Source organism: Teleopsis dalmanni, chromosome X (assembly GCF_002237135.1).
Source record: "Teleopsis dalmanni isolate 2A chromosome X, ASM223713v2, whole genome shotgun sequence".
Lineage (NCBI taxonomy): Eukaryota > Metazoa > Arthropoda > Insecta > Diptera > Diopsidae > Teleopsis > Teleopsis dalmanni.
This window is the reverse complement of record NC_051848.1, coordinates 75,536,603-75,545,799: the sequence shown is the minus strand read 5'-3', so window position 1 is coordinate 75,545,799 and position 9,197 is coordinate 75,536,603. Positions and strand designations below refer to the sequence as shown.

General features: G+C 37.7%; 2 protein-coding genes across 4 annotated transcripts; both read right to left on the bottom strand.

Annotated features, from left to right (window-relative positions):
* Positions 1-1,158: 1,158 nt before the first annotated feature.
* LOC119690157 lies at positions 1,159-2,483 on the bottom strand. 2 transcript variants are annotated; one of them, XM_038105155.1, is made up of 5 exons: positions 2,347-2,483; positions 2,252-2,284; positions 2,093-2,155; positions 1,351-1,496; positions 1,159-1,288 (listed from the first exon to the last, which is right to left on the bottom strand). In XM_038105155.1, exons 1-5 carry the CDS (start codon positions 2,411-2,413, stop codon positions 1,271-1,273), a joined length of 327 nt encoding a protein of 108 aa, XP_037961083.1. In that variant the 5' UTR covers positions 2,414-2,483; the 3' UTR covers positions 1,159-1,270. The 2 variants fall into 2 exon arrangements, with proteins under 2 accessions (XP_037961083.1, XP_037961084.1); XM_038105156.1 differs by having other exon boundaries at positions 1,351-1,493.
* Positions 2,484-5,932: 3,449 nt separating this feature from the next.
* Positions 5,933-7,239, bottom strand: LOC119687830. 2 transcript variants are annotated; one of them, XM_038102343.1, is made up of 5 exons: positions 7,103-7,239; positions 7,008-7,040; positions 6,841-6,903; positions 6,125-6,270; positions 5,933-6,062 (listed from the first exon to the last, which is right to left on the bottom strand). In XM_038102343.1, the coding sequence occupies exons 1-5, from the start codon at positions 7,167-7,169 to the stop codon at positions 6,045-6,047; spliced, it is 327 nt and encodes a 108-aa protein (XP_037958271.1). In that variant the 5' UTR covers positions 7,170-7,239; the 3' UTR covers positions 5,933-6,044. The 2 variants fall into 2 exon arrangements, with proteins under 2 accessions (XP_037958271.1, XP_037958272.1); XM_038102344.1 differs by having other exon boundaries at positions 6,125-6,267.
* Between the last annotated feature and the right edge of the window lie 1,958 nt (positions 7,240-9,197).

The following is a 9,197-nucleotide window of genomic DNA, read 5'->3' as shown; positions in this document are numbered from 1 at the left end:
GTTCCAAAAGTTTTAACAACGAATTAACCGCTATGTTCCATAGAAGAGGAGAGAGAACCCCACCTTGTGGCGTTCCCCGACAGACTGCTCTGGAGGATTGAAAACTTCCGATGTCGGATGTGATAATCCTAGTCTTGAGAAGGGCCTCTACAAATTTAACCAGACTATTGTCGAGATTTAACTTTGATAGGGATTTTATGATACCATTGGGGCAGACATTGTTGAAAGCGCCCTCAATATCGAGAAAAGTGGCAAGTGTGTATTCCCTGAGAGAGATGGAATGGTCAACTTGCGAGATGAGTGCATGAAGCGCAGTATCGACAGACTTGCCTTTAGTATAAGCATGCTGTGATGGAGATAAGAGCGCAGGGTTTATCTTGTTCCTGATATGCAGATCAAGAACTCTCTCCAGTACTTTCAGAAGAAAAGAAGACAGACTGATTGGTCTATAGTCCTTGGCACTGCAGTGAGTTATTTTTCCTGCTTTGGGAATGAATACTACTCGAGCCACTCTCCAGCAGCTTGGGACATACATAAGCTTAATATAACTATTGTAAATGCTTAGAAGCCAGGGGAGGATTATGAATTCACCCTGTTGAATATCGGCGGGAATAATTCCGTCCGGACCTGGTCGGTTGTTGTTTGTTGTTTGATCGCCGAGTGCTTTGGGAGTCGCAAACGAGCTGTGAACAATTGGAATCATCATCTTACACCAATGTCATTACAAAGCCTCTAAGTCTCTCTCACAAATCATTATACTTTAACTAGAAGCATTTACTAATCTATTTTAAAGAAATATATTAGTACACGATCGTAATATGCAACAGATATAAAGTAAATAAATTTAAATTCACTCTGCTTTAACATTAAAGTATCCATTGTCCTTGTCCTCTCCCAGATGAAAATAGCGTTCTGAAAGAAACATTTTTATTACATTGAGAGACATTAATACTTAAAATATGTTATTGATTAGCAGATGTTAATATACTTATATGCTAATATACGCTTATATACGTAATAAACGTAAAGTCGTACAGATGAAGTCTGTGTTTTTTTTTTGGCAAAGAAGAACACAATTTCCACAGCAATAGGAAACTCTCTCTTCTTATACTGCGTGCAAGTCCATAAAAAATGAGTGCAAGATTAAAAGTCATTTGGTTGTATTAAAAAATATGTATTTAATTAAGTAACGAAATGAGTACAAAATTTAAATTTGAGGAACGCATGGTAATCGTCTGAAATGCAACATAGATTGGGGCAGGGTAGGGAGTCATGGATTCTGCATAACCTGGTAAATGTATTTTAAATGAAAACATCACAGTTAAAAAGTAATCGTACAAAGTACCGTACTTTAAATTCAAGTTGTTCTCTACAACTTTTGTTTTTTTTCTTCTCCAGAGTTTTGTAGTACGTGTTGTATTCCTGATATGTAGAAGATGCGGCTCCTACACTATGCTTAACGTCCTGCTGGTATTTGTCATTGCTTCTTATAGCTGCTGTAAAATAGATACTTTGTTAACATTTACAAGAAATCGATTTAAGGTTGAGCTTAAAACGAAGATTAATTGTGGCCATGATAAAGACTACTTGGAATTCAGGAGCATGCAATTCTGATTTAGGAAGTTATAAAATGATTTTTTTATGAATATATAATAATTCTTCAAAACAAACTGTCGTCTCCTAATATTTTCTTAATGAAAATATTGAAAAAAACTCAAATACTTTCTGTCTCGAAATGGGATCAGTATATGATGCAAACTGAAACAAAAATCTAAAACAAAAATTGATAATAGATAATTTACTTATTTCCCTCATATATTTCATTCTGATGAACGTTAGATGAATTTGATTTTATAATAGCTAATCAAATAAATCAGTAATACTAAATCTAATATTCTCAATAAGAAAACTTAACTATAGACACCACATAATAACACATCCGTAAGAGAGAAAAGTTTTACAATAAACAATCGCCCATTTCATATAGTATGGGGAATGTAGGATGAGGAACGATCATCCACATCAGGTGTCCATCCATCACCAATTTCGATCGATTTTGATTTAACGAAAATAAATATAAAAAGTAACTTACGTTCACCTTCACTTCGCTTTTTTGAAGCACATTCGTCACCAGTTGTCGCATTAACTGTTGTCTCTACGAAAATTGATAAAAGTGATGTTAGGATGTTAGGAACTCAACAACACAACTATTTTAACAAGAATAATTAATACGTATAGTCAAATAACTCACGTTTTCCCTTTCGACTGAATGAACGACTACCACCTATTTGAGCAATAACGTATGAAAATTAGTTGTATTTAGATTTGAATTAAGTTTATATCTACCTCGAAATATACAGGATCCCCTAGCTGCCCCAATAACCTTTCCGACGTTTTTTATTATTGTACTCATTTTGCGATAATTTTGAATACTGTATTTTTAATCTTAACTATTTTTGAAACATTCTTACTTGAATTTTAATAATTTTGATTTTCGGAAAGAAAGATTCTGTTTGAAATTTTTTATGTAGGAATTACGCCTACTTTTCTTCAAAATAAACAGACGTCAGCGATAACGGAAATAGTAAACGAGTATATGCCTAGTGACAGATAGTGTAAGATAGTGTCAGATAGTGTCTGTCTATTTATTTTCATAAGAATAATTAGTGATGGAAAATAACTCACTCCTTTTCTTCTGCACTGCACGACTATTAATTAACCTCTGACCTATACAATATGAAAGTGAGTTCTTTGCAACTAAACTATACGTCTATGATCTATGATCGTCTATGATCCTATACCACACGATGTGCTATTTGTGACAGTGTTCATAATCACAAAAATAACAAAACTCAACCTAATCTAACCATCAATATGGCATTTCACCAGAATTTTCAATCTATTCTGGAAAATGCTATTGACATCATGTAGGTATAGATGAACTTTATATTTCTTTCGAATATGCAATTCTGATGAGAACGTATATGTATAGGTATAGGTTGGAGTGGCGGCCTTGTATCCCAAAAAGCCCACTTAAGCACAAATAAAGGCCCATTGTGGTACCGCAGGAGTTACGTTATTTGTATATAGATTTTAATCAGTATACATTTAACGCCGAAGAAAGGTAACGACTCCCCTATTAGGTAAAGGAAAACCAACCTGACAGTTCTATTAACTTGGCTAGGTCCCTAACATTACAGGATAACAACTCAGTCAGGTCAATTAGAAAAGGAGATCCAAGGATTTTTAATCTTCTTCTGGCTAGGGAAGGGCACTGACACATGAGATGGAGTACAGTCTCCTCCTCATCCTCAGAATCACAACCTCGACAAAAGTCGTTAAAGGGGAGACCCAGTCTCATAGCGTGCCTTCCTATTACGCAGTGTCCCGTCAACACAGATACCGTAGTGCTGAGCAGGTTCCGTCTTAGTTGAAGTAGCTGACTGGTTCTTTTCTTGTCAAAGTTCGGCCAAGTCAACCTAGAAATCTGACATTGAGGTTCGTCAGCCCAGTATTGCTTGGCTATGCTCAGGTAGTTTTGTATGATTGCCAGTTTAACTGTAGCAAGTGGGACGCCTATATCAGAGAGGTTAATGTTAGGGAGAAGAGCACCTGCCTTGGCTAGATCGTCTGCCCTACAATTTCCTGTGATATCCCTGTGACCAGGAACCCAAATGAGTTTGACCCTAACAAACCTAGCTAGGTCATTTAGTGAAGCACGGCAGTCTTGAGTTGTGATTGATGTGGCTGAGGTGCCAATCAGTGATCTGATGGCAGCTTGGCTATCAGAAAAAATTGAGATTGGTAAATCGGATGTTCGATTGCTTAGAACCCATTTTACAGCTTGGTGAATTGCCATTATTTCGGCTTGTAAGACGCTAGAGTGGTTCGGAAGTCGAAGCGAGATGCTGAGACCCAGTCTTTCAGAGAAAATGCCACAGCCGACTCGTTTATCTATTTTGGAGCCGTCCGTGTAAATGTCAACCGTTTGGAGAGGGATCACTCTTTCAAGGATCCAGTCCTCCCTGCTAGGTATAAGAGATTCGAACCCCCTAATTAGGTCTGGGTAACAATACATGTAGTCAATAGAGACGGGAGTTGGCAGATCCTGATTCAGTATGATCACGTGGCCTATATCAGTTCTTGACCAGCAGGAGGGGGCGTTGAGCCTAGTTGCAACTATTTTGGCTTGCTGTTTTACGAGAAGCCGAGATGGCAGCCAATGAAACATAGCGAAAAGAGCTTGCGTGGGGGTAAAGCGAAGAGCACCAGTGATTTGTAGTGCAGCTATCCTCCTAGTTTTGTCAATTAATTTGGTGTGGCATGCTTTTTCAGTTGCCTGCCACCAGAAAGCAGCCCCATACAGAAGAATTGGTTCGACAACAGCTGAATAGAGCAAGAGTATAATGCACGGTTTGAGCCCCCAACTGCGACCTATAGCTCTTCTGCAACAGTAGGTGGCGCATACCGCTCTCTCAGCCAAGTTGTCTTTCCAGCTGAGTTTAGAGTCCAGAATAATACCCAGATATTTGACGTTCGAATTAAATTTAGAGTAACGCCCTTTATCTTTGTTAAGGAAAATGTCGGTATTTTATATTTCCTGATGAAGATAATAACCTCTGCCTTTGCGGGGCTAATATCCAGACCGAATTCCCTACACCATTCAGTTACAATGAGGAGCGCAGAGTTAATAACATTGGATAGAACTTGGGGGAATTTGCCAGATGAGGCAATAGCAATGTCGTCCGCATAAGCTATAACACTGCATCCGGATTGTTCCAAAAGTTTTAACAACGAATTAACCGCTATGTTCCATAGAAGAGGAGAGAGAACCCCACCTTGTGGCGTTCCCCGACAGACTGCTCTGGAGGATTGAACACTTCCGATGTCGGATGTGATAATCCTAGTTTTGAGAAGGGCCTCTACAAATTTAACCAGACTATTGTCGAGATTTAACTTTGAGAGGGATTTTATGATACCATTGGAGCAGACATTGTTGAAAGCGCCCTGAATATCGAGAAAAGTGGCAAGTGTGTATTCCCTGAGAGAGATGGAATGGTCAACTTGCGAGATGAGTGCATGAAGCGCAGTATCGACAGACTTGCCTTTAGTATAAGCATGCTGTGATGGAGATAAGAGCGCTGGGTTTATCTTGTTCCTGATATGCAGATCAAGAACTCTCTCCAGTACTTTCGGAAGAAAAGAAGACAGACTGATTGGTCTATAGTCCTTGGCACTGCAGTGAGTTATTTTCCCTGCTTTGGGAATGAATACTACTCGAGCCACTCTCCAGCAGCTTGGGACATACATAAGCTTAATACAACTATTGTAAATGCTTAGAAGCCAGGGGAGGATTATGAATTCACCCTGTTGAATATCGGCGGGAATAATTCCGTCCGGACCTGGTCGGTTGTTGTTTGTTGTTTGATCGCCGAGTGCTTTGGGAGTCGCAAACGAGCTGTGAACAATTGGAATCATCATCTTACACCAATGTCATTACAAAGCATCTAAGTCTCTCTTACAAATCATTATACTTTAACTAGAAGCATTTACTAATCTATTTTAAAGAAATATATTAGTACACGATCGTAATATGCAATAGATATAAAGTAAATAAATTTAAATTCACTCTGCTTTAACATTAAAGTATCCATTGTCCTTGTCCTCTCCCAGATGAAAATAGCGTTCTGAAAGAAACATTTTTATTACATTGAGAGACATTAATACTTAAAATATGTTATTGATTAGCAGATGTTAATATACTTATATGTTAATATACGCTTATATACGTAATAAACGTAAAGCCGTACAGATGAAGTCTGTGTTGTTTTTTGGCAAAGAAGAACACAATTTCCACAGCAATAGGAAACTCTCTCTTCTTATACTGCGTGCAAGTCCATAAAAAATGAGTGCAAGATTAAAAGTCATTTGGTTGTATTAAAAAATATGTATTTAATTAAGTAACGAAATGAGTACAAAATTTAAATTTGAGGAACGCATGGTAATCGTCTGAAATGCAACATAGATTGGGGCAGGGTAGGGAGTCATGGATTCTGCATAACCTGGTAAATGTATTTTAAATGAAAACATCACAGTTAAAAAGTAATCGTACAAAGTACCGTACTTTAAATTCAAGTTGTTCTCTACAATTTTTGTGTTTTTTCTTCTCCAGAGTTTTGTAGTACGTGTTGTATTCCTGATATGTAGAAGATGCGGCTCCTACACTATGCTTAACGTCCTGCTGGTATTTGTCATTGCTTCTTATAGCTGCTGTAAAAAGATACTTTGTTAACATTTACAAGAAATCGGTTTAAGGTTGAGCTTAAAACGAAGATTGATTGTGGCCATGATAAAGACTACTTGGAATTCAGGAGCATGCAATTCTGATTTAGGAAATTATAAAATTCTTCAAAACAAACTGTCGTCTCCTAATATTTTCTTAATGAAAATTTTGAAAAAAAATCAAATACTTTCTGTCTCGAAATGGGATCAGTACATGATGCAAACTGAAACAAAAATCTAAAACAAAAATTGATAATAGATAATTTACTTATTTCCCTCATATATTTCATTCTGATGAACGTTAGATGAATTTGATTTTATAATAGCTAATCAAATAAATCAGTAATACTAAATCTAATATTCTCAATAAGAAAACTTAACTATAGACACCACATAATAACACATCCGTAAGAGAGAAAAGTTTTATAATAAACAATCGCCCATTTCATATAGTATGGGGAATGTAGGATGAAGAAGGATCATCCACATCAGGTGTCCATCCATCACCAATTTCGATCGATTTTGATTTAACGAAAATAAATATAAAAAGTAACTTACGTTCACCTTCACTTCGCTTTTTTGAAGCACATTCGTCACCAGTTGTCGCATTAACTGTTGTCTCTACGAAAATTGATAAAAGTGATGTTAGGATGTTAGGATGTTAGGAACTCAACAACACAACTATTTTAACAAGAATAATTAATACGCATAGTCAAATAACTCACGTTTTCCCTTTCGACTGAATGAACGACTACCACCTATTTGAGCAATAACGTATGAAAATTAGTTGTATTTAGATTTGAATTAAGTTTATATCTACCTCGAAATATACAGGATCCCCTAGCTGCCCCAATAACCTTCCCGACGTTTTTTATTATTGTACTCATTTTGCGATAATTTTGAATACTGTATTTTTAATCTTAACTATTTTTGAAACATTCTTACTTGAATTTTAATAATTTTGATTTTCGGAAAGAAAGATTCTGTTTGAAATTTTTTATGTAGGAATTACGCCTACTTTTCTTCAAAATAAACAGACGTCAGCGATAACGGAAATAGTAAACGAGTATATGCCTAGTGACAGATAGTGTAAGATAGTGTCAGATAGTGTCTGTCTATTTATTTTCATAAGAATAATTAGTGATGGAAAATAACTCACTCCTTTTCTTCTGCACTGCACGATTCTTAATTAACCTCTGACCTATACAATATGAAAGTGAGTTCTTTGCAACTAAACTATACGTCTATGATCTATGATCGTCTATGATCCTATACCACACGGTGTGCAATTTGTGACAGTGTTCATAATCACAAAAATAACAAAACTCAACCTAACCTAACCATCAATATGGCATTTCACCAGAATTTTCAATCTATTCTGGAAAATGCTATTGACATCATGTAGGTATAGATGAACTTTATATTTCTTTCGAATATGCAATTCTGATGAGAACGTATATGTATAGGTATAGGTTGGAGTGGCGGCCTTGTATCCCAAAAAGCCCACTTAAGCACAAATAAAGGCCCATTGTGGTACCACAGGAGTTACGTTATTTGTATATAGATTTTAATCAGTATACATTTAACGCCGAAGAAAGGTAACGACTCCCCTATTAGGTAAAGGAAAACCAACCTGACAGTTCTATGAACTTGGCTAGGTCCCTAACATTACAGGATGACAACTCAGTCAGGTCAGTTAGAAAAGGAGATCCAAGGATTTTTAATCTTCTTCTGGCTAGGGAAGGGCACTGACACATGAGATGGAGTACAGTCTCCTCCTCATCCTCAGAATCACAACCTCGACAAAAGTCGTTAAAGGGGAGACCCAGTCTCATAGCGTGCCTTTCTATTACGCAGTGTCCCGTCAACACAGATACCGTAGTGCTGAGCAGGTTCCGTCTTAGTTGAAGTAGCTGACTGGTTCTTTTCTTGTCAAAGTTCGGCCAAGTCAACCTAGAAATCTGACATTGAGGTTCGTCAGCCCAGTATTGCTTGGCTATGCTCAGGTAGTTTTGTATGATTGCCAGTTTAACTGTAGTAAGTGGGACGCCTATATCAGAGAGGTTAATGTTAGGGAGAAGAGCACTTGCCTTGGCTATATCGTCTGCCCTACAATTTCCTGTGATATCCCTGTGACCAGGAACCCAAATGAGTTTGACCCTAACAAACCTAGCTAGGTCATTTAGTGAAGCACGGCAGTCTTGAGTTGTGATTGATGTGGCTGAGGTGCCAATCAGTGATCTGATGGCAGCTTGGCTATCAGAAAAAATTGAGATTGGTAAATCGGATGTTCGATTGCTTAGAACCCATTTTACAGCTTGGTGAATTGCCATTATTTCGGCTTGTAAGACGCTAGAGTGGTTCGGAAGTCGAAGCGAGATGCTGAGACCCAGTCCTTCAGAGAAAATGCCACAGCCGACTCGTTTATCGATTTTGGAGCCGTCCGTGTAAATGTCAACCGTTTGGAGAGGCATCACTCTGGAGGATTGAACACTTCCGATGTCGGATGTGATAATCCTAGTTTTGAGAAGGGCCTCTACAAATTTAACCAGACTATTGTCGAGATTTAACTTTGATAGGGATTTTATGATACCATTGGAGCAGACATTGTTGAAAGCGCCCTCAATATCGAGAAAAGTGGCAAGTGTGTATTCCCTGAGAGAGATGGAATGGTCAACTTGCGAGATGAGTGCATGAAGCGCAGTATCGACAGACTTGCCTTTAGTATAAGCATGCTGTGATGGAAATAAGAGCGCTGGGTTTATCTTGTTCCTGATATGCAGATCAAGAACTCTCTCCAGTACTTTCAGAAGAAAAGAAGACAGACTGATTGGTCTATAGTCCTTGGCACTGCAGTGAGTTATTTTCCCTGCTTTGGGAATGAATACTACTCGAGCCACTCTCCAGCAGCTTGG

What these genes read in the sequence shown, in the direction of transcription:
- LOC119687830 (XM_038102343.1), bottom strand. Translation starts at nt 7,169, where the DNA reads ATGAGTACAATAATAAAAAACGTCGGGAAGGTTATTGGGGCAGCTAGG. An exon ending in ATTCAGTCGAAAGGGAAAAC is followed by an intron (nt 6,904 to 7,007) that starts GTGAGTTATTTG and finishes CAATTTTCGTAG; the next exon opens with AGACAACAGTTAATGCGACA. An exon ending in AAAGCGAAGTGAAGGTGAAC is followed by an intron (nt 6,271 to 6,840) that starts GTAAGTTACTTT and finishes ATCTTTTTACAG; the next exon opens with CAGCTATAAGAAGCAATGAC.
- LOC119690157 (XM_038105155.1), bottom strand. Translation starts at nt 2,413, where the DNA reads ATGAGTACAATAATAAAAAACGTCGGAAAGGTTATTGGGGCAGCTAGG. An exon ending in ATTCAGTCGAAAGGGAAAAC is followed by an intron (nt 2,156 to 2,251) that starts GTGAGTTATTTG and finishes CAATTTTCGTAG; the next exon opens with AGACAACAGTTAATGCGACA. An exon ending in AAAGCGAAGTGAAGGTGAAC is followed by an intron (nt 1,497 to 2,092) that starts GTAAGTTACTTT and finishes TCTATTTTACAG; the next exon opens with CAGCTATAAGAAGCAATGAC.